We start from the raw sequence: 24833 nt of genomic DNA, 5'->3' as shown, positions 1-24833 counted from the left end.
CCTCGTTAATCCGGATTAATGGTGGATAAGTTAACAGGTTTAACGAGAGTCCGGATTAACTGAAATAACCTAAAAGAACAGTAGAAAGTGCATTAAAACTCGGTTTATAGCAACAAAACATGCTTATTATGGTGTATTAAAGGGCATAGGCCTAAATACACAATACAGTACAGTACAAAGTCGGCGGGAAACAGAATTTCGTCTGTGGTTGGCTGCCTTTTCTTTGTTGACTTCTCGCCACATTTAAAACCTAGCATTCTGCTTTTTTTTCTCCTGAACGGATTAAGCGAAGTTTGGCTTATCGGGGTCCGGATAAACGAGGTTTTACTGCATTTAACTGTAAAAAACACAAAAAAACACGTTGATTGTTAATTGTTATACGTTACACTGAAATAGAAACTGCATATTGAACGGAACATGTATGAAACTTTGTTACGTGTAATTGCACAACAGTGACCGCGAATTATAATGAATGCAATATGCCACCTTCGCGCTAACTTGGGGCAGAGTAACTTTTAGCAGTGTTAGAAATTACTACTGTAGATATTACAATATTGTAGCGTTAAAATTTAAGTCGTCCTGCCAATTTACACCACTATAAAACATATATTTTGTCTGTTTTGTATATCCAGCCAGCACACACTCGTCGCGAACTAGCAAATATGATTTTTTTTTTTCATAATACAGTATCACCAATGGTAGTGCGTAAAAGGTGACACTTTCGCAAGACACACCCTGTACTGCATTTTGCAGACTAGCGAGGCTGTGCCGTCTGGACCCATGGTCTGTATAATCCTCTGGGCTGTCCCTGCATGTTTGTGATAGCCCCTTCCTCTGGTTTATCTTATCACTAGCTGATTTCCCGGCGTTGCCCGGGGATTTATTTATCTCAATCTTGTATTAGACAGGAAAATAATGAATTCTAACTATAGTGTAAAATGTAACTAATTTTATTTACAGATTCACTATAATATTAATTTAACTCAAAACAACATTTTTAGTTTCACCTCCAGGAGCGACCCCGAAAACTATGGATTCCACACTAATATCGGTCGTTTTCGATTATTTTTACATGTCACCCCTACCCACCCCCTACCCCTAGGGGTGCCAGGGGTGTCTTACCCTCACAGTATTTCTTTCCAGATTGTAAGTCATATGTGTACCAAGTTTGGTTGAAATTGCTCCAGGCTTTCGAGAGTTATGCCGCAACAAACATACATACATACATATATATATACACACACACATCCATTTTATATATATATAGATAGATTTATCCTAATCTTCTCAATTAGCCAAAAGTGGCAGAAATGCTACGTAAAGTAAATAATTTATTATTTTATTCAATCACCAACGGTAAAATTAAAATAGATTTACTAATCAATCAATTTCATCTGCGAGTACTCGCATTAATCTACGAGTACCCACAAGGCCAACCCACAACGTAAAGTTATTTCACAATCCCACTAAAGGCTTCTTCTTCTATGTTGTACGCTTCCTCGTTTATGCAATAACCTGCCTCCAAATGTTGACATTCTCTTCCCAGAACAGTTTGCGACAATCGTAAAGAATGTACATATGTGTAACTTTTAAAGTTTATTTCTGTTCAATCTTGTTTTCTTTATGTTTTTGTTTACCTGGTGTTACAGTTTCAGTATAAAATGGTCATTCAGCATGGGTGGAGTTTGAGCTTTTGCTGGGGGGGCAGACTGGGAGAAGCATATGATGTACCTGAGGGTTATTGAATATCCCCTAGTTTATAAGGGGTTCGGAGGCCTCCCCCCGGAAATTAAAAATAACAACAACTTAAAAACAGTGAGTTTTAGGCCTTTTAGATTTGAAAATGTTAAATTTCCTCGCTTAAGTAAACAAATATTAATTAGTATATTGGTTGTCAGTTTTAAAAGAAGCAAAACAGTACGATTATCGCATTTTGCATTTCATATTTTTTTTTATTGATACAATACTCTTATTACTTTAAAAAGTTACGGTACAATAGTAAGCTTCAGAAATTTTAGAAAAATTAAATTGAAAAGTTCCTTTGATGCCCCAGCAGTAACTGTTGACTCAACACAAAGTAATTTTACGTTTTTCTTTCTTCAAACTGTACACATCAATCAAATCGTCCAAGACCAGCTATTGCGGCGGAATTACCGCACATGCCATCATGCCAAACGTTTGCTGTATGGCTTCATAACAAAAATGTAGTGACTGAACTTAATCATGTATTATTTTTTAGTCTTCTCTAAGTTTGGGGAGGGGGGGAGGCATACGAGACACGACCTATTTTATGTAGGCATATTTAAAAGTCTTTGCGTTTGGTTTTAAGTTCACTTTATACACTAATCGGGACTGGACCTACAGGATAAAGTTGGATCCGAACCACTTGTGCCTCCACCGGGTATCGAACCCGGGACTCCTTGATTACAAGGCGGCGACGTTACCACTACGCCATCGGGGAGGATGAATATTTCATCGTGTATGAAGATGACTATTGATTGACCTGTTTAATTTTACGTCACTTTTCTACCACTTTTAACTAATCGCGGAGATGAAGATGAGTGGTGATAAGATGAATGGATTAAGAGAGAAATACACATGGACAACTCAGACGTCGCCAGAGCCTCGTTAGTCTGCAAAATCAGTTCAGGGTGTACTACGCGGGAGAAAGTTTGACTCTTGGGTGCCTTTTGCAAAGATGACTCCTTACTCCCAATATAACGATTATAAATTACAGTTGCGTGCACTATAGATATATTTTTAAAAACTGAATCATTACCATTACATTAATTAACTATTTAATGATCGTTAATACTTTTCTCCCGTCAACTTTTTTCAGTGTAGTAGACATTATACAAACCAAGCAAAAACAACTAAATTTTCTAATTTGTATCGGCTTTGTTTTGCTTATACTGTAAATTAATGTTCAAAAGCGTTAGCTTAAGTTTAGTATACATTTATATAGTTAATATTAAATGTTCTTTTCGTAATGTTCATTATCATAAGGAAATTACATTAACTTACGATACTTGCGAATGAAGACATTAACAATTTGAACACCACGATCACTAGATATGAATCTGTTACAAATTTGCATGTTTACTATTGTCTTTGCAGAACGTCTAAGCATTTGTCTTGCCAGGTTTATTAATTAGGACTAATACTATTTGAATAAGTTTTCAAACCCATATTGGGCTTTTCTCCTCCTTTCTTGACCATTGAAATAAGGTGCACGGTGACTTTTAAGTCTGTCTTTTTATTGGTATTAAATATATTGTATTTCTGATGTTTCATTTGATTTTTTTTCTTTCCCATAGCTCGTCTGCCACAAGAAGGCCCTGCAAGGAGGAACAGGGCACCATCTTTCGGTATTGTGATGGGTGAGTGTCTTATAGTTTCTATGCATGTCACTTTTTAAGCAGCTTTTTCGTTTTTGTAACCTTTTTGCATGAAAAACATGCAGCCTAACCGCGGCCTTAACCTTTGCAAATGGCCCAGTATTTGGATTTCTTTCCTGCTTTCAAAATGTCACATTCCTTCATTATGTTGCCGGAAGATGGAACATAAAACACACTATTCACTGATATGGTACGATGAATTACTTAGGTGTCTGTAAGTAAGTTGTATTTAAACGGGAATGAAGATTTAACCGCTCTCACCGAAATGTCTTCTCTCTCTCTCTTTTTTCTTTCAAAATATTGTAAGCAGTTTTGAGCTTTTTAAGTAGCTGAAATTTCACAGAAACTTGGTACTTATATTTAATAAAGTTACTGGGTGAGTAATAAAATGAGAAACCGATAATGCCTAAGACAAATTGTTCCTGTTCATTTTTATTGTAGGTGAAATTTCTGAGGGAGATTGTTTTCTCGCCTTCCGTGGAATGTATATTCTAGGCACAGTGTCTTAACCCAAGAAAATGTAAGAGGGTGGCATTAAGATTCGGAGTGGAAGGAAATTCAAGTCGAATTACTTTCGGAATATCTCCAGCGGACTACGCGAGTCTGTCTAGCGAGCCTAGTGGGCGTGTAGAACCTGAGCATGGGGCTTAGCGATAGGTTCTGGGTTGAGATGACGTCAGTGGCTCGCTTCGATGATTGGCTGCTACGCGAGTTGTGACTCGTTTCGAAGCTTCAAATGCATAACAGCCAAAGATGTTATGGAAATAATCTCCCTCTACACGTGATATGACTCAGTCAGTCTGGAACACATCAAACAATTTTATTTTGAATACAGTAAACCTTCATGCTGTACCTTTTTATTCACAAAAATGTAACTGATGAAATTTTAATTGTATTCTTGTTTTAAGTCCATGGGTGTAGTTAGGTAGGGACTAGGGGTGCTAAGTTTCCCCAGAACCGAACATTAGCCCCCAAACGCATGCGACACATGCACAAAATAATTAAGGGGAGAAAAACTGCACAAAAACACTAGAAACTTTCATATGTTACTCCTGTGGCGGGTTTGATACAGAATCCAACGGAAGGTTCACTGTGCGATTTACAGGGGAGAAGCGGATTTCCACTTCCACCCCCCCTGTCTTGAACCATTCCACACTCTGGCTAAGTGGTCATGAATGACACATCCCAATCAGGGCTAATTTTCCCACCCATTGAGTATGTAAATTGTATTATTTAATTAATATATCATATGAGCACCTACATTGAATTGTGGCGATATGTTTTATGATTATTTAACAGCATTAATTTCACAGACTAAAGATTGAGCATTGCTTTTATATTTTACGGGAACTACACGTTCCGGCCAAGGAGTCAAAGAAATATATCAATGTTATTTCTCTTGATATTCCACCTTGACGTGTATGGATACAGACAGCACTGTTACAAACAATAGCGGCGTCCAGTATTAACATAAATGCAGCCTTTCAACAATGAGGGTTTTTCTGAACTTTAAAAGAGCTATCATGGTTTGATTGAGTTTAAGTTTGTTTTAGAGTACAACACAGAAATGTTAATCGGGACTGGACCTACAGTTAAAGTGAGATCCAAACCCGTACGTGCCTCGGACCTGTTATCGAACCCGGGATCCGTTGATTGGCTGGCTGTCATTATAGAGACTTGAATAGCAGTTTTGTTGGGGAAAATGTGCGCGTGAATGTGTCGCGATCCGCTTTATTAAATGGTGATAACTATAGTTCATTAGTGAAATCACTTCTTTTTTCACTTTGTTAATGTGAAGTTCTGCCAAAATATTGGAAAATGAATTTGACATACCCATGAGCTCATCAAAACGAAACGAGAAGACCCATGCAGATTTAATGATTGATTGAGTTGGTGTTTTAAGTTCACTTTATGCACAGTAAGGCTAATCGGGACTGGACCTACAGTTTGAAGTGGGATCCGAACCACTATGTGCCTCCACCGGGAATCGAACCCGGCACCCCTTGATTACAAGGCGACGACTCTACCACTGCGCCATCGGAGAGGCCCCCGGATGTAATGAGTTCACTGTGTTATCAACAACCGCTACAACAGACTATCAAGAGGGGAAAGAAACAAAACAGAATCGGTGTACTACAGACTTTTAGAATCTGCCACCAATCACTTTGAGTGAGTTGGAGTTTTTTTGTTGTTTTAAGTACACTTTTTGCACAGATATGTTAATCGGGACTGGACCTACAGTTTAAACTTGGATTGGAGACACTGTGTGCCTCTACCGGGCATCGAGTCCGGGATCCCTTAATTCCAAGGTGACGACGTTACCTCTACGCCAATCAGAGAGACCCTACCAATCACTTTGAAGCGTGATTTTCGGAAGACAGCTTACGCATTGCTCGTTCTGTAGACCACTTTACTAAATTTAATAAGTTCAACAGCTTTGATTGCAAATGATAGTGAAATCAGAAAAATGCAAAGTTTCGTCGTAGAAAAATTTAAAGAAATTTAGAGTTTTATTATTTCATTACCTAGTACTTTTTAATGAATTTCAGCATTATAATTTGTTCATTACCATGAAGGTAGGACTGCCATTAATGTTATAACATATTAAAATTATGGTTCTTTATTCTAAAGAAGACATGTGCTATATTATAAATTTGCAACCATCTTTAATAGTGTATTTAAAAGAGGCATTCGATTTCAACACAGTTCCAACAGGGATCATCTGTCTCCCGAGGATAACACTCATGGTCATTTTCGTCATGGATAAAAGCATGCATAATGTGGAAGTGGAAACTATGTTAAGTCCACTTTATGCACAGAAACGCTAATCGGGACTGAACCTACAGTTGAAAGTATGATCCGAACCACCGTGAAATCTCTCTCTCTCTCTCTTTTTCTCTCCTCTCTCTATCTCTCTCTCTTTCTCTCCTCTCTCTGTCTCTCCCTCTGGGAAGGAAGAAGGAGAGAGAGAGAGAGAGAAGCTAGGAAAGAGAGAGATGGGGAGAGAAATGGGGAAGTAGAGTAGAAAGAAATCAGAGAAAGAGACGAAAGAACGAAGAGAAAGACACGAAAAAGAGAGAGAGAGAGAGAGAGAGAGAGAGAGAGAGAGAGAGAGAAAAAATTACAAGGCGACGACGTTATACAAGTTTTGTGTTCTAACACATAATTTAAAATGCTTTCAAAAAATAGTTCCAGTGTAATTTGAATCAAAAATTATTCGCTGGAATAAAAATTATCATGTAGAAAAAGCATAAATTTCTTCAATATTTCTTTTTTTCCCCCTAATTTCGCCTACATTTTTAAAAATGAGACAATGACCTAGCAATAGATAAAGACTGTAAGTAGTGTTGGTACCATGACCGAAATACTAGAAATGGAATCAAGTAGCATATAATTTTCCTGTGCTTTTCTGCCGCTTTTTTGCCAATCGCGACGATGAATCGTAGGCTTAATGGTGAAATTGATGCAGGGAAAAACGTGTGGACATGCAGAACACCAACTTCACAGTGGCTTCGAATCCAAGCGCCAGAGATGCCTAAATGAAAGAAGTTACTGCTTGAAGATAGGTTGACATTTTTAGTGTTTTCCGTATCATTTTGAATCCTACTTTAAAACATAATTTTAGATCTTTTTTACCCCCCAGCCATTGCATAATTTGGTTTAGCAAACTCTGAAACGTTAATTTAAAAAAAAAGTGAGGTTGTGTCGATATACACTACATAAAATATACGAGGGTCGATCAGTATGTTTTTATCATTGTGAAAAAAGAACTACATTCGAATCACGGTAGTTTGTGCTCGGCCACGCTGTTGCAAAATTTATTAAGATCAAGGACCTGGCAATGTTGGTCGTGGAGCAAAAGGCATCCTTTAAAAGCGCTTATGCTGTTTCGCTGTGATTGGTCGGACGTGGAGCAACCAATCAAAGAAAACCTTTAAAACCGCCAATGCTGTTACACTACTCCTTTTGGAATGGTTCTGGAGCATAAACACTTAATTCACAGATTCCTTAATAACACCAAAAAGAACTCTGCTTGTCAAAACAAGCATGTGAAAACGGGGCGAAATCTCCCAACTTTTCCACTCACGTGCTGCCATCTGTCCACAATGTGTGGGAACTCAGGCTGGGGACTACCGAAGGACAAAGCATGCGTGCTTTTCCATTATGCATCTCGCGAGTTACGCAATGTGTTTGTGGCGGTTGCGTGCGTAGGACAGGAAGTGTGCCTCTCCACACGTAACTACTCAGTCAAAGATTAATGGAAAATTGAGGGAAGATTATGTGATGTTCGCAGAACAATTTAACCTTTACTTGATGACTGTAAAATTTCAATGTCTGTACATTATTCGCAGGAAACTTATTCCCTATCCACTGCAAGGACGAAGTTATGTACAGTCAACAGCAGTAAAAATGGGACACCTTGACACGTTGTTTAGTCAAGATAACATGATTTAACTAAAAGAGCAAATAACAAGTTCACATGAAAGACTCGAAAGCATTCGCGTGATGCCTCTCAGGGTATGGGGTAATATCTCTCTGTTAGTTCGTCAAATAAAATCAAAGTTAAGTTTGCACTAAGAAAAAGGAAGTCTATTTTACTTCTTTGCAAACTAAATACTTATATGCCTAACATATAATCCATGTCACTCAAAGAAATTAAACTTCTTATAATTCAACTTGATCACTATATTCAAAAACCGTGCCCGAACTTCAAAGTCAAGACAAAACACACTCGTAATTGCCATGGCAACAGCTCTTAACAAGATAAGTATATACAGGTTAGTCACTATCCTGACATTATCAGTGATAGGTAAATTACAGAAATTAAGATTTAAGAACAATAAACATTTGTACAAGAGAAAAGGTAATTAATAACAATAAATATTAGTGCAATGGGAAAGGACGTTTCAACCTTGATCCTGAAATGCTCGTCCTGCAAGGCGTTATGCGTGTTGCCTAATTCTACGGCGATAAGTGAATTTTAATATCAAATTTTCAATGGCAACGCCTACCGCCGCCGTACAGTTAGGCAACACACATAACACCTTCCATGGAAGCGAGCATTTCAGGATGAATGTGTCATTTTTACTGCCTGTGACTGTACACAAAAATTATATATATTTTTTCTGTCCACCTTATGTACAGATTGGCTAATTGAGACTGGTACAAGGAGAGGATATTACCACTACGTCATCGGGGAGGCTACAGCTTATAAGAACATAAGGTCCCACTACTTCAATGTAGCAGCTTTTACCACATGCGCTATATTCCTACGCGCAAGATTACTGCGCAGCTGCCATTGGAACAACCAATGGGATTTCTCACAAGCCACGTGTGGTTACATTGACTTTATTCTTACAATGGACAAAGGATTGTAGATTCAGAATATTCTCTCATCTTGTACAGTATGATGCACAAGTATTTCCCGGCAATTTGTCCACGACTATTTTGGTAAATTTTTGCCTTGCGTCATACGTTTTATTAAGTAATGGACTCCAGTGTCAGCTGCTTCTTTGGCGTTTTTTCCCTATTCTTGAAGCCCTCATTGGCTAAAAGAGAGAGAAAATGTGTGGTTATGGACAATTTGCATGGTGATACTTATGCATACCAATGTCTATCCTAATCTTATCGTTCTTGTAGAACTTTATAACGAAAGCAATGAAACAAAAATACTTCGCAAAGGAACTTTATTATTGTTTTTTTAAATAAAGTATAAAGGCATTTTGATTCAATAACGACTCTAAAACTGTTATTTACCTTTTGATATTAGGAAAACTGCTACACTATTTTGTTCATATCTTAACAGTGTCATCTCGCACGGCAGCTCAGCCATTTGTTTTGCAAGTCTTGGCATTTTTTCTATCGCGTCTTGTTGACGCAGTCACGTGCTGCAGTGTATGGTTTATGGGCGGCTGTGAACCAGGGAAAATTACAGACTCGGGATATTCTATGTTCGACGTTGTCGCCACCACGTGACTTCTTCGAATTGCAGTCACGATAAGGTCAATTCTTCCTCTCTCCCACCAATGCCAGCAATAACTTGCAACTGCGAGGGCAAGAAATTGGAGACAGAAAGAGTGGTGGTGATGGTGGTGGTGGGTGTCGCTATACAGGGTTTTTTCCATAGTTTTCCATCTTGGGGTGCAAGTTCGTTTTCAGAGTGTGTGAGTATAAATTTAGAACCAAAATGGCGATAAATTTGGTTTTGTGAAGAATGTATGGGTGTTTAGTGGGTGTGGATATAAATCACTGCCGCTATATCGTATCAAAATGGACGGTAGAGCGTACTAAAAATGGGAGATGGTTTATCGAAGGAAGAGGGAGGAGGACAGACAGGAGTTCGGTGGCACCACGTGGAGACGGACGGAAGTACGATGGTACCAAAGGTGGAGGGGGCGGATAGTAGAGGACGCCAGGGGGAGGGGGCGACCGTTGCTATCAGAGTGAGCAGGGGCGCCGACTTGCCAAAATTATTGGGGGGGGGGCTCTGATCACTGAAATAAATTAATGAATGACTCACTCTTTCCCTTTTTTAAGTTTTGGCTTCAGTATTCGGAATCTCATAAAAGCCAATGAATTCCTCAAAAATATCAAAATTTTTATTCACAGTTCGAATGCAGAATATTAATTGTCCACGGATGGATATGTCACAAGTTTCGTCAACCAGAATAGCAAAATATTCCCGACTTTTAATATCTGCTACCACGGAGCGCAAAACAGATCTCCCTAATATATCAATGATCTCGTTCTGAATGTCATGTGAGAGCCATTTGTAGCCCAAACGTCCCATCCACTACCCTAGTTCATGCACATCGTCTTTTGAAAATCTTTTTAGTAAACATTTTAACAATACTCATAATTACATACTTAGTATATAGTAATGAGTCATGTGTTTTGCTGTCTCTGGTCATAGCCCCCCCCCCCAAAGTTGATGGTTTAGCTGTCTCAGCCCCCCCCCAAGTTGATGGTCTAGAACGTTTCAAATGTGTATTTAAAGTTAAGTTCCTGTGGCACAATTCAGAGTAAACTTTACAAGAGAAGCAAAATAATACATAGATCCTCTTAAGCAAAATTATTTGGGGGTTCTGGTATGATGAAATTGATGAATGGACACACACACAAACATCCAAGCCCAGGCCGGGATTCGAACCCGGGACCCCTGGTGTTGTAGCGCGATGTGCTAGCCACTCCGCCACGGGGGAAGTAAAATAAACCAATCAATCAAAAACTGAACTCCACATACAATCACATAGCTCCATGCATCAACCGAAAAAACAGTAATGCACTCGTAATTCTTCATCTTCTAACACATTTGCAACTCACATCTGTAATTCACCATCACGTGACCTTACCGCGTCCTTCGGGCAACGGTCGTTATAGTTACGCTGCTCTCATTCCTCCAACGCATGTTACCATAGTTACAGACATCAACAGTGCACCCGTATAGCCTAAAGGGCTGTCTTTTTTTTCCTCTGCATACGGTTTGCTTTCAATTTACCCGAGTGGTCTTACGCATTGTGGCTGATAGGTACGTGAGGATTCTGGAAAACTGATTTTTGAAAAGAGAATTGGGATCGTTTCTGAAAATCTCAGTAGATGGCACTGCCTTTGAAGTAAAAAAAATAACTATTATTAGCAATGGCCACTGGTAACATGATGTAATGTACGTATTCTCGATTAAGTCGTAATCAACAATCGAATCCAATCAATCGCTCAAGAGCTACTAAGATTAGAAAGATATTATTGTATTGTAGTAGCTAATGTATGCCATAGTTCAGCTGATTGAATGACTTATAAATGACCAAATTCGCAGGGCTCCGCGACGGAGCGGTTAGGACATCAATCTCTGCGTCTCCAGGGGTGCCGTGTTCGATTCCCGGCCTGGGCATAGGTTTTTGTGAGTGTCCATTCATTAATTTCATATCATCACTCATTTCCAACTTCGCGATTAGCCAGAAAGCAAAGTGAAATAAACCAAACCAGTCAATCAAAATGATTGATTGATTGATTTGTTGTTTTAAGTCCACTTTATGCACAGTAATGCTAATCGGAACTGGACCTACAGTTTAAAGTGGGATCCGAACCACTTGTGCCTCCACCGGGTATCGAACCCAGGATCCCTTGATTACAAGGCGACGACGCTACCGCTGCGCCATCGGGGAGGCCCTCAATCAAAATGAAAATATTTCGTAGCTTAAGGATATTTTTATTAGCGTGTCTGTGTATTCGAATCAATTTGATTTTATTTGTGTTATTTAGCGTCGCTATTCTGCCACTTTGGCTAATCGCGACGATGAGGATGATTTATATGATGTAACGTTGAATTGAGATGATTTTTTTGTCAAATGAAAATATAAGGGAGGGGGCTTTGGGTGACATCGTTAGTTTCAAGCTTCTCTAGACCTTTTGCTCAGTAATCAAGGTATTTTTCCTGTTTTTTTTTCTTGCGTACACAAGACGAAGCAAGCCTTCTCGGAAAGAGTAATTCCAAAATCTCCCGCTAGATGTCACGCTGGAATCGCGAATAGATTGGAGTAAAATTGAAAAGTGGTCACGGGCCCGGCCCTACGATAACATGCATGGAATGGTTCCGTTTACAATAGGCCCGAAGGGGCCAGGCCACAGCTGCCTAGTATTTAGTAATTTACTGTTCTAGAATGGATTTTCTGAACCTTCCACGTGCAAGAAACAAACGCTATCCTTCTAGTAGGTAGAGCATATACAGGAAGTACGAGTGCGACGTTGTTTTAACTCTAGCATTACTAATAAAAATAGGAGCTGCAATCAGCAATTGTTCAGTTTTTAAGACCAGCAGTCGTGGAATCTATTAGCATTACACATAGCAACTTTCCATCTCTTCCGCAATACCGCACTAACATCTAGCGGTGACCTTTGCCCTTTCACGCGATCTAATTCCAGAAGCCGCCGCCGCGATGCCAGCGACACTCGTGTACACTTTTAGTTTGAACGCAAACTTTTACTTGTCGACGGAGCTGAACGGATGTAATTGAGTAGTGTCGTGCAACAGAATCGTACGCGCTCTTCTGGTTTTGCGTGTCTTCAATTGCCTTTTTGCACTGAGTGCATTTTGCAAGAGAATTACTGGCGTGCCCAGGATTTTGGAAAGAAGGTGGTTTACGAAATTTTTTTTAGTTTTCAGTACTCATTTTGCAATCTTTTCCTGCCTTTCACATTTTTTTTAGGAATACTTGTGCAAAGGGGAGGGGTTATGACCCACACTAACCCCCCCCCCACTTGGACACGCCTCTGGAATTGGCATTCCGGTATTTTTTTTTTTAATCTGGCAAATGAAGAGCAAAGAAATAAAGTAATTCTTATGAATTCTTAAATGTAACAGTTATGTAGTCCTGGGCGCTATTTTCGATTCTACCCACAAAGTTTGGCCCCAACTTACGCCTGTGGATCGCATCGCATCCCATTTTGCCTAATGGCTTAGCTATCAGCACCCGTCAATCAGATTCATTGAACTATGATCAGATCCGATAGCTGCATGCCATTTTAGGCGAAATGTGATATCCCGTTTCTCCTAAACCGGTTGGAAGGGAAATATTGCGAGTGAGGGAAGGGAAATATTGCGAGTGAGGGAAACTTTGACGGTGTCTGATGTAGCGAATGCACGGTGAATAACTTAAACACCAAGCAATTCGGAACATGTGCCGATGCTAATTACGAACAGTCACATGAGCCAGTTAGGAATGTAAGAGCTAATATACTTAGTCGTATGCTAAGCGCTAATTAAGTTAAGGTTCGGTTAAGTTGTTATATTGTATTATTAACCTAACCTAACCTGAAACGCTAATTTATGGTAAGTTGGCGCCCACTCTGTTCTCCCCTAATGCGCTGCCTTGCTCCAGAGGCTTCCCAGGAGAGAGTGTACGCGCTTGGCGCTGCGGTTTAAACGATCATACACCCTCTCCCCAGGTGGAAAATTCTTGATTTCCTCAGAGGAACATTTCTCGTGGTCTAACATACATTTTTACGCTAAATGTAGCGCAGAATGTTATTCGATACCGGCGATCTATCACTTGACACGAACTCACCTGTTGCTCTTCAGTCTCCGCTTTCAGTGCGTGGAAAGATGGACACGCGTGTCCTTGGAAAGACTAAAAAAAAACAACTTGCGTTCCTCTGCGCGTGACCTCCCCCTCCTTGCTACGCCCGATAGAGCGTTGACTCGAATAATCTCGTGGCCGGGGTCACGTGACAGCCTCGATTCGAGGGCGAACGAACTCGAACGTCCTTCCCCGCCGCGAGGTCGTTTGTCTGGCGACACCAGAGCCACCTATAATTCGGGCATTCACCGTGTGCTCGTGACGTTCCCCCTCCTCTCACTCACTCGTCTTAGTTTTGTGTACTTTACTCATTTCTTAGAAAATAGATGAGCGTTTGCCGGGCCCGGGGAGATAATTGTAAGGTTTTGTGCAAAACTGATCAAAATGATGTGATAAGCAGCAAGAGTTCGAAGTAGAAACTGCCGTATTAAGGGAAGGATTTATCGGGTCCAACCCCCCTTCTCCCTTGGTTTGACAAACATTTTGAATTAACTGAATAATCACATCAACATTGATCAAATCAGTGTAATGATTCAAATCGTTGTAAAAATACGACTTACAGCTTAGATGTGGTCCACACACATAATGAATAGTCTTATATTATATTAATTTTATTTCATTCATATCTTCGGAAGTATCGTATCAGCTTTCATTATCTTAAAAGTAAATGCAAAATGCCAAGAACGTATAATTTTTTTTAAAAAAAATCTAAAACACACAGATATATTTTGATATATAATTTGGAAAAATTGAAAACATAAATCTATGTACATAGTGAACTAAAATATCTTAATATAATTAGTGAACGTTGATATGTACAGTGAAGTATATTAGAAATATTAATTCTAAGCAGTTTAAATTCAGTAATAATGTAATTATTAACAAATGTAACAAATCGTACGGTCAGAGTTTTTAATGTGTAGAATTAGGACCTTGGAGTACTTCCGTTGTATTTAACATTGTGCAAGAATACAGCAAAACTATTATACAGAGTGTCCGAAAAGTCACGCAACCCGGTGTTTACGACCGTATAACGGAATAGCGAAACGGAATGAGAAGAAACGCTTTCTGCCAAGAGAATGCCCTGTATATTGGGAAAATTTAGAGAGACAGACATATGTAAGAACATGCATGTTTTAATAACAAATAAGCAAAGTGTTGCCAAAGGCGGAAAAAAAATATTTGCATATCGTGTGTATTGATGCACAGAACTCACTGAGGTAAATTATTGCAACATTTCACAATACCAACGAACAATTTGGATGGCCATCTAATGAATTTGACAGAAAAAGAACTTTGACGAAGTTTCAAAAACATTGCAGAAGGGAATAAATGGGCTGTTCCAAAAATCGATGTTTTCACAATATTACGAGGGACACTGGCAACACTGTTGGTGTCACGTGTCACTAACAGACGTGTTTCACCTCAGGCTATGACACTAAGGCAATTTTAACGACAAAGGAGAAAGTTGGTTATTCTCGAACATATGCAATAAATTACATACACCTTGCAATCCTGATATGTGGTTTCAATTGGATAGGTATGTCAACAGCCAAAATTCCAGGCATTGGTCGACAGAAAACCCACATCAGTTGCATGAACTACCCTTGCACTCTCCGAAAATCGGTGTATGGTGTGGAATATCGCGACGTCGTATAGTGGGACCGTTATTCTTTGAGACAACAGTGGATACTGCTGTGTACGGGGATCTCATAATGCAATTCGTTGCTCTCCTGGAAGAAGACGAACGTGATGTTTGGCTACAACAACATACATCTAATGAATCTCTTCGTATGCTGAGATAATTTTTTGGTGATTGTCTAATATCCAAGGATTTATGGCCCAGTCGCTCGCCCGATTTAACATCTGGAGATTTTTTTTTCTGTGGGGTTGCTTAAAGGGGAAAGTATACCAAACGGGACCAAGAACATTGGAGGATCTGAAACGAAACATTACACAGGAAATTGATAATATCGGTGCTGCAACCCTCAGGAAGGTATCTGAGAACATGATCAAGCGAACCAACTTATGTATCCAAGAAAATGGTGGACACTTCAAACATTTGCTTTAATTTGTAGCGATACCCACATATCAGGATTGCAAGGTGTATGTAATTTATTGCATATGTTCGAGAATAACCAACTTTCTCCTTTGTCGTTAAAAGTGCCTTAGTGTGATAGCCTGAGGTGAAACACGTCTGTTAGTGACACGTGACACCAACAGTGTTGCCAGTGTCCCTCGTAATATTGTGAAAACATCGATTTTTGGAACAGCCCATTTATTCCCTTCTGCAATGTTTTTGAAACTTCGTCAAAGTTCTTTTTCTGTCAAATTCATTAGATGGCCATCCAAATTGTTCGTTGGTATTGTGAAATGTTGCAATAATTTACCTCAGTGAGTTCTGTGCATCAATACACACGATATGCAAATATTTTTTTTCCGCCTTTGGCAACACTTTGCTTATTTGTTATTAAAACATGCATGTTCTTACATATGTTTGTCTCTCTAAATTTTCCCAATATACAGGGCATTCTCTTGGCAGAAAGCGTTTCTTCTCATTCCGTTTCGCTATTCCGTTATACGGTCATAAACACCGGGTTGCGTGACTTTTCGGACACTCTGTATTTTACTCTCGCAATATAAATTAAATATTGTTTGTAACATCTCTAAACTCGTGTTTTATTTATTTTTGCTTAATGTAGATGTTACCTTTATAATGTTATTGATCCTAGACCTACTGATATTTGTGCTTTACGTGTGGTTTTTCATCTGCAGCATTGAAAACATTGAATGGTAAGTGTTGAGAACAAGGTCACCGCTAGGTGATTCATGGGAAACGTAAATTTGAATCAGGATGTAAAAGTCTAAAAAGAATAGGAAGAAGGACGTGCTTTAAAAAAGTCAAATGGTACTTTTCAAATATTTTATTATTTTTAAATATCGTTCAACATTGTATGAATTGATCGATAGATTTAATCTCAGGGTTTTCTGCTAGCTTGATCTTATTTCCTTAGAGTACAGTAGAAGGCATAAGTATTACCAAACAAATTGTCCATCACCATGTTTATTCTCCTCTGCACCCGCACACGTAACAATACATTCCTTAACACACGCATGATTCAAGAGAAAAATTAATGCAAATAGTCGTGGACAATTTCCCGAGCAATACTGTACCAACGTCTTATCTGCCAGAAAAAATAAAAGTCAGTGGCAACAGTGATTCTTAAGTGCATGGCTGCATACGAAGAATGAATATCGAGCTCTCGTAGAACCGAAACAAGGCCTGACCTAACAAGAAAGTTATCATATGTTTGCTTTAATGTTCTGTGTGCAGTGCCATATTTTGTCGGCGGTTAACTTCGTTCGTCATGTGTGAGTATGTAAGTTGATACCTTCGGTGTTCAAAATCTAAGAACCTCATAGTTCCTGCACAATCTGGTCAGCCTAACTACGTGCAGAGGCCAGAGATATTTTAAGTAATTTCCCAACATAGCGTGATGTTTACTGTTCCCTCCCCTCGTGTCCATCGTGGAAAAACAAAGATATGGATTGGTGGGAAATGTAACCTGTCGACCCAGGGTCACTCACCCAATCACGGGCTATCTACCATCGTGCGGAATTCACGCGACTTGCACGTTGAAAACAACGTACGCGCATCGCATTCCGAAGCGTATATGCGCTTGGTAGGAATTCCGTATTACTATGTTCTGTGTGAGAGAAGCGTGTTTGTGGTTTTTTTCAAAGCGCTCTGTGGACGAAAGATATGTATCCTTCTGATTTTATCAGGTAAGAAGGTCTTGATTCGTATTGAGATTTATATTATTATTATTACAACAGCAAACCCCTTCTTCCCCACACGTTATACGCAAATGTAGCTATTCCCCTCATTTCATCTCCTTATTCATTCATTCATTCATTCCTTTATTTGGAACCTAACAGATTTTATGCCGTTTTTTGTCCATAACAATACACACACAATTGTTTTACAATAAAATTATCAGTCCATCCCCCCTATTTTACAGATATTAGTTTTTTTTTTTTTTTTTTGAACATTTTGCCTTTTACAATTGTATATTACACTTCCTTAAAAATGATAACAAACTATAACCAATTCTCACATCTGGATTAACAACTAAACTTAACATATTTGTTGGAAACTGAACCTTTAGAGTATTTAAAGTTTTATACAAGATATTTCTCTCTCTATTATATTTTGAGCATTCCAGTATTATATGTTGTGCATCTGCACTTTCCCAGCCACATTCACATTTCTTATTGTTCGTTATTCCAATTTTGGATAAATGTTGCCTAGTACACAAATGGCCCGTTCTCAGTCTATTAATTAATACAATTACATTTCTTGTAGCACTTACATGATGAAACCATGGTTTTTGTGTTTTGAATTCAGCAAATGGTCTGTATGATTCTCCAATTGTTGTAAGTTCATTTCGACACCAATCAAACCATTCATTCAGAATTTTCTTCTTTACTCTAGGGAGAAGATCCGTATAGTATAATGATAAGTTCGTAATATTTGGAAGACGCACTGCTTTCTTTGCACATTCATCTACATGAGAATTACCTGCAATATTGCTATGAGCTTTAACCCAAGAAAACTCAATGGTTTTTCCAGATTTTTGTATTGTTTGAACTAATTGTATGCAATTTATAATATAAGGGGATAATTTGTAAAGACTCTTGTACGAAGATTTAAGAGCCTGTAATACACTTTGCGAGTCAGTAAGTATTAAGAATTTTCGTAAATTTAATTTTTGGACATATATTAAAGCTTGGTAAATTGCGTAAGATTCTGCTGTAAATATTGAACAGTCTTGTGGAAGCCGAAATAATAGGTCTGTTTTACGTTGTGGATCGTACACTGCACATCCAACTCCTGACTCACTTTTAGATCCATCTGTGTATATGAAATAAAAACTTGGCCATTGAGTAAAATATTCCGATATGTGCGAATAACGAGGGAAATGAATATTATCCAGAGATTGTTGAGGATAATCTAATGAAAAAACAAGCCGTGAACGCATCTGTAGAACATCCTGATATTCTTGACAAAACGAATTATACAATTCTATCCACATAGCAGATTTTCTGTTTGTTATTTTTCCTGTTTCATATAAGTGTATCATATTTGTTAGTACATTGTTGAAAGGATGCTCACAATATGATTTCACTTTGAAGAGCATATTTGCTGCTAACATCTTCTGTCTACATGAAATGGAACATTCACCCGCTTCCATGTATACTACTACGTTTCGAGTGCTGTTCATAACGCCTAAACATCTTCTCAAGAATTTCCTCTGTATGACATCAATGGAATTCAGTTTTCCTTCTGTCAAGTTACACATTGCCAGTAGAGAATAATCTATCATAGGCCGAAAATAATTCTTGTAAAATAAAAGCATAACTCGAGGATGACATCCCCACTGAGTATTTGCTATTGCTTTGAACAAATTAAACACTTTTTCTGATTTGACTTGTATTGCTTTAATTTGGTCCTTCCAAGTTAGTTTTTCATCCAAGATGACACCTAAATATTTTACTCTGGATGTAATGGGAATTCTTGTTTTTCGGGACATTGAGTGAACTATTGGAGGTGTTCCCTTTTTACTAAAAATTGTAAAATTAGATTTTTCCATTGAAATGGAGAGTTTTTTACTTTCAAGCCACTTTTGCACTTCCAATATTTGTTCCTCTAAAACAGGAAAATCAGTATGAATTTGTGTCGTTGGCATATAGATACAGATATCATCTGCATATTGAAGATAATTGACTGTTGGAATTAATTTCCTTTTCATCCCGATCATATATATGTTGAATAACAAAGGACTTAAAGGACTTCCTTGAGGTAACCCTTTGCAGGCTGAATACGGTCCTCTACTTTCACTGAAAAAGTGGAAATATACGGATCTTTTACTGAGTAACTTCCATAATATCAAAACATAGTTGTGAGGTATTTTTAGCTGTTGTATTGTTTGGATTAGGATATTAATATCTACATTATCATAAGCTGCGCTTACATCTAAGAATGCAGCTAATACAATTCTGTTTCTTTTCAGTGAGTCAAAAATATTCGAGGAAAGAGTGATTAATCCGTCTTGGCATCCTAATCCCTTTCGAAATCCTATTTGTTCGAACTGAAATATGTTTTGGCTTTCTAAAAACCATTCTATTCTTTTTTGTATCAGTTTCTCAAATATCTTTCCTAAAACTGACGTCAAAGCTATAGGTCTATATGATTTACCTACTTGAGGGTCCTTGCCTGTTTTTAAAATTGGAATAATCAACTGTTTGGACCAATCTTCTGGTACGTTTCCATTATTTAAGAATTTATTAAAAATTGTGCACATCGCCTTTAACGCTACATCCGGAAGGTGATTGATCATCGAATAAGTAATTCCATCCATCCCTGGAGCAGATTCTTTACTGTTGCCGATGATTTCATAGATTTCCTCTTTTGAAATTGGAGTTGCAAAACCTTTCGCCGAACGTAGTTTTGATGTGTAACTACATAATTCATTTGGTGTTTCAACTACTCCGTCTGACACTGTAGGTATGAGTTTCTGAATAAATTCAGTCTTCCAATTTGATTTCAAAGGGACCACATTTGCTGTACGAGGATTTTTGAGTGACCTAAACTTATTCCACACATATCCTAATTTCATGCTTGGGTGTAAATTTTCACAAAATAATTTCCATGATTTTCTTTTTGCTTTTATGCATAATCTCTTTGATTTGGCCACAGAGTGTCTGAATGCTATCCAGTTCTCCGGATTTGGTTGACGTGAGTATATTCTTGCTAATTCGACTCTATGTAGTTTTGCTTCAGCACACTCTTCTGTCCACCAGTATATCTTTGGGAAGTGTTACTTTTTATCACCCTGGGACAGCTCAAGTCCATCGCAGCCGAAATGGTTTTTACAAACTCCTCGTATGTAATATTATCAGGTTTTAATCCATCATCCTCTGAGAAATAAATATTTAAAAGTTTAGTATAATTAGACCAATTAGCTTTGAATACTTTCCATTTGCGAATAGTTAATATTCTTTCATTTGTTGCATGGCAATAAGCCATAAAAATAACATGGATAATGATCGCTTGTTCTCAAGTCCACATCGGCTTCCCATGTAAAGTCTGCACAATACTTTTCTGAAATTAATGTTAAGTCTATAGATGACGGATTACTTCCATTTCTAGGCATATGAGTAGGTGAACCATCATTTATTATAGTTAACTGTTCCGCCTCCATCCATTCAACAAGAGTTCGACCCAACTTATCTGCTGCCTGTCGACCCCACAATGGGTGGTGGCAATTGAAATCTCCAGTTATGATTAATGGAGTCTTGAATGAACTAATCATAACAGTTGGGCTGAAAAGTTCGTAGGCTGACTCATAGATGGCGTTACTAGAATTAAATCCATGTGATTTTTACTTAGTACTAACCTTCAAAAGATACGTGTATAAATTTCACAGCTGCCGGATAATTAGTTCGTGAGATATAGCATTGTGAGTGAAGCAGCTTTTGTTATTGTGAAAAAATGGATAAAAACAGAATTTCGTGTGTTAATAAAGCATTGCTTTTTGGCGAAAAAAAAATACTGTTGAAGCCAAGGCTTGGCTTGATAAACATTATTCGGACTCTGCACCAGGAAAATCAACCGTTGAGAAGTGGTTTGCTAAATTTAAACGAGGCGAAATGAGCATCGACGACGATGCACGCAGTGGACGCCCCAAAGAGGCTGTTACCGACGAAAACATAAAAAAAGTCCACAAAATAATTTTAAATGATCGTAAAGTGAAGTTGATCGATATAGCTGAGATTATTACATAGCGTTGTTGGAGCGTTTAAAGGATGAAATCACAAAAAAACGGCCCCATTTGAAGAAGAAAAAAGTGCTGTTTCATCAAGACAATGCACCGTGTCACAAATCAATGAAAACGATGGCAAAATCATATGAATTAGACTACGAATTGCTTCCCCATCCACCATATTCTCCAGATCTGGCCCCCAGTGACTTTTTCCTGTTTGCAGACCTTAAAAGAATGCTCGCTGGAAAGAAATTTAGCACTGATGAAGAGGTAATCGCCGAAACTGAGGCCTATTTTGAGGCTAAAGAGAAATCGTACTATAAAAATGGCATCGAAAAATTGTATGACCGCTATAATCGTTGTATCGCCCTCGAAGGCAACTATATTGAATAATAAAATCGAATTTTGTCAAAAAAATATTTTTTACTATGTTAGCCTACGAACTTTTCATCCCAACTTTTAGACCTTAAATCTTTCACTGCAATTTTTTGCGATGTATAGGTAGATGGTATATAGATCGAGATAACAGTAAATATTTTATTCAAAATTTGCACTTGTATTCCCACTACTTCCACCCGATATTCTCGAAGAATCACTAAATTGGGATAAAATGATATGGGTTGGAATGCCAGACTTTCATGTATAAATATACCCACTCCTTTTCCGCCTGTTTGATTAATTACTGCGTGATAATTTTTTATTTCAATTGAAACTCTTCCATCACCCCATACTTCACACACACATATAATGAGAGGATGATGCTCTTGTATCAGTTTCATGAGTTCAAGTTTTCTTGAAGGAAACGAGCATAAATTCCATTGAACAAACAAAAACATATTTTGCATGTGATAACTTACTGATTATTATATTTAATGTTGAGCATCTTCATATGATTCAAGCTCTTCAATAAGTTTCAATAACTGTGAAGTAATATTTGTACAATCGACTAGAATATTTTTAATTCTCTGAAGTCAACAGTTATGTTCGACGTTAGTTTTGCCATAACTTGTAACAAACTAATCATTATTTGCTTTTGAGAGTCATATTGTGGGATGCTAGTTCGTAATTTTCGTTTTTCCGTTGTTGTCACTGACGTTGGACTGATTTGGGAATTTAGTAATACATAATCTGGTCTTTCTTGTTCGTTTTGGGTTTGAGGATTGTCACACGATTTTAGATTTTGCATACCTTTATTTTTCATAACTTCTTTACTTTTACATATCTTCCCAAATCTTCGATCAGCATAACTATTGTTCATGTTGTAAGGATGAGGTTGAGAAGATTTCCAAGAATATAAGTTTCTTGATGTCCCTGATTCCTCATCTCTTACAGTGGCCAGCACCTCATATCTGTTACCTGTTGTAATTGCTGAACTTGGAGCTTGTACAAAGGAAGACTCTGCTTTAGTTGTTTTTAACTCTGGGAAATCTTGTAGTATGTTTGCATAAGAATAATCGTCTCTTTCGGTCATAAATGAACTACTAGAACTAACTTTTCACTGCACGACCTCCCAGTTGCAAGATGATTTCCTGCGCAATTTATGCATTTAGGTACTGCAGCACATATATCATCATGTTCATAATCACCGCACCTTGGACACATCGCTTTGGACTTACAAACATCCTTTGTGTGAGAGAAACGGAAACAATTCCTGCACTGCATCACAGATTTTATTTTAGGTTGTACCTGAAATATGTTACTGAGTAGCTTTACATGCGAGGGCAACCTTTGTGATTGAAACGTTACGCTGATCAATTTGGTCGGTTTGAACACAAATTCCCCATTTTCTTGATAAATCTTCTTCATTCTTTCCATTTTGATTATTGGAATATTTCTCTCAGCCTCTGCTTCATCTTGTACTTCTTCTAAATTTATATGTAACGGTAACCCATATATTAGTCCTATTCTGTGTAAAAGACACTTCGGGATCTTGACATTTACTTTATACTTCTTCTGAAACTCTTTGTTCAAGTAAAAGTCATTTGCATCATTGGATGTTAAAAAGTAAATCTTTGAACGATTAGGACCCGATGCCTTAACATAATTCACCTTAATTCTAGCTTCTCTTAAGTGACTACCTAACATAATAGCACTAAAGCTACCAACGTTGTGTTCCGCACCTTCAACAAGCACAATATATGGGCCATCGTGCCCAGGATAGAATAAGTCATTTTTATTCACATTGTCCTTTGATTGCATTGTACGCTCTAATACGTTTGCTTTGAAAAATTTTGGAGCATTTATAGATTCCTCCTTTCCACTAACTTTTGCTCGATTTCGTTTTGTGTTCTGACTTTTTGGTTGCTTAGCAACCAATTCAACATCCATATTTTCTCCGTCTTTATTTGAAGACGTGTCCTTTTTTACTTCCACTACTTCATTCATCTCCATTTGGACGTCCTCTCTGCTTTGATTAATAATTTCCTCGCTAGACATTTTCCCTCACTTGAAAGAAATTTGTTGAATTTCTTACAAGCAGGAAACTTTATCTGGATGGCCCAGAGCCTTCCATGCTATCTAGATTTAACACTGATTTATCTTCTAAATCACAAGATTATTTAATCTTAACTTACGTTTCAATAAATGTACTGTCTTGTAATAACACTGAACACTTTTACAATAAAAACGATGATTAAATCCACAATTTAAGCTTGAATTTGTTTGTAACTATATATCACGCAACTAGCTAATATTTCACCACAGACTCGGATTATCTATAACATAACTCAATAAAAGATAAAAAAAGATAGTGTTCCCCTGTGCATAGCACCACGCCATGAAGGCGTATAGGGGGTGTGGGGGTAACGCCCCACACTTTCTTGATCCGGTCGTGAGTGGGGGTGATGTGATCAGCATCACGCCCCTGACCGCCTTTACCCCCCAGGGTTTCCCCCAGGTACCCATGTTATTCGACGCTGGGTGGGCGCCGGGGCCGCTTCCACCGTTAGAAAAGTTCCCGGATATGAACCGCCCGGGGATCGAACCCGGGACCTTTAGCATGGTAGTCAGACGCGTTACCGACTGAGCCACCGCGGCCACATAACTCAATGATGCACTTAAACCAAAACTATATCTTCATCTCCTTATTATCCACGCACAAGTTCTTTACCTTGTAAGGATTTTAATTCAAGAAGTTCATGTAACTTTTCCTCGGCAAATTGTTTGAATGGAGCTGTTCATTGCCAAACTTTTCCGGCGGCGGCGCCACATTCGTTATGTCCCCAAAGAGAATTTCGTTCGTCATTTGACTGCATTAAGTTTTGCATTTGGCACGACGATAGGCGTTATTAGAGCGCTCTTTTAACAGAAATGAGCAAATTTTCGGGTAAATTGTAATCGAAATGCCTCTCGTAAACTTTTATTGAGTTCGCCGTGTTGGGCAATTTACTAATCAGTGACCAGGCAAATGTACTATCATTTTCATTCATACGTTTCTTACACCTTAGGTGTTTTTGCATTGATGCTGGTACGTACAGTGGGATCCATGAGTATTACCGTGCAAATTGTCCATCACCATGTTTGTGCACTTTATTTGA

At 38.2% G+C, this 24833-nt stretch overlaps 1 protein-coding gene across 2 annotated transcripts in view; it reads left to right on the top strand.

The window, feature by feature from the left end:
* cwo (transcription factor cwo) overlaps positions 1 to 24833 on the top strand; it is a 95789-nt gene that overhangs the window by 50534 nt on the left and 20422 nt on the right. For both annotated transcript variants that reach the window (XM_083112420.1, XM_083112421.1), the window contains exon 2: positions 3318 to 3380. In XM_083112420.1, coding sequence (XP_082968546.1) covers positions 3318 to 3380 — 63 coding nt within the window. The remainder of the gene's footprint in view (positions 1 to 3317; positions 3381 to 24833) is intronic.

Source organism: Lepisma saccharinum, chromosome 26 (assembly GCF_977018435.1).
Source record: "Lepisma saccharinum chromosome 26, izLepSacc3.1, whole genome shotgun sequence".
NCBI lineage: Eukaryota > Metazoa > Arthropoda > Insecta > Zygentoma > Lepismatidae > Lepisma > Lepisma saccharinum.
Note: the sequence above shows the minus strand (reverse complement) of the source record. Positions and strands in the feature narration are given on the sequence as shown.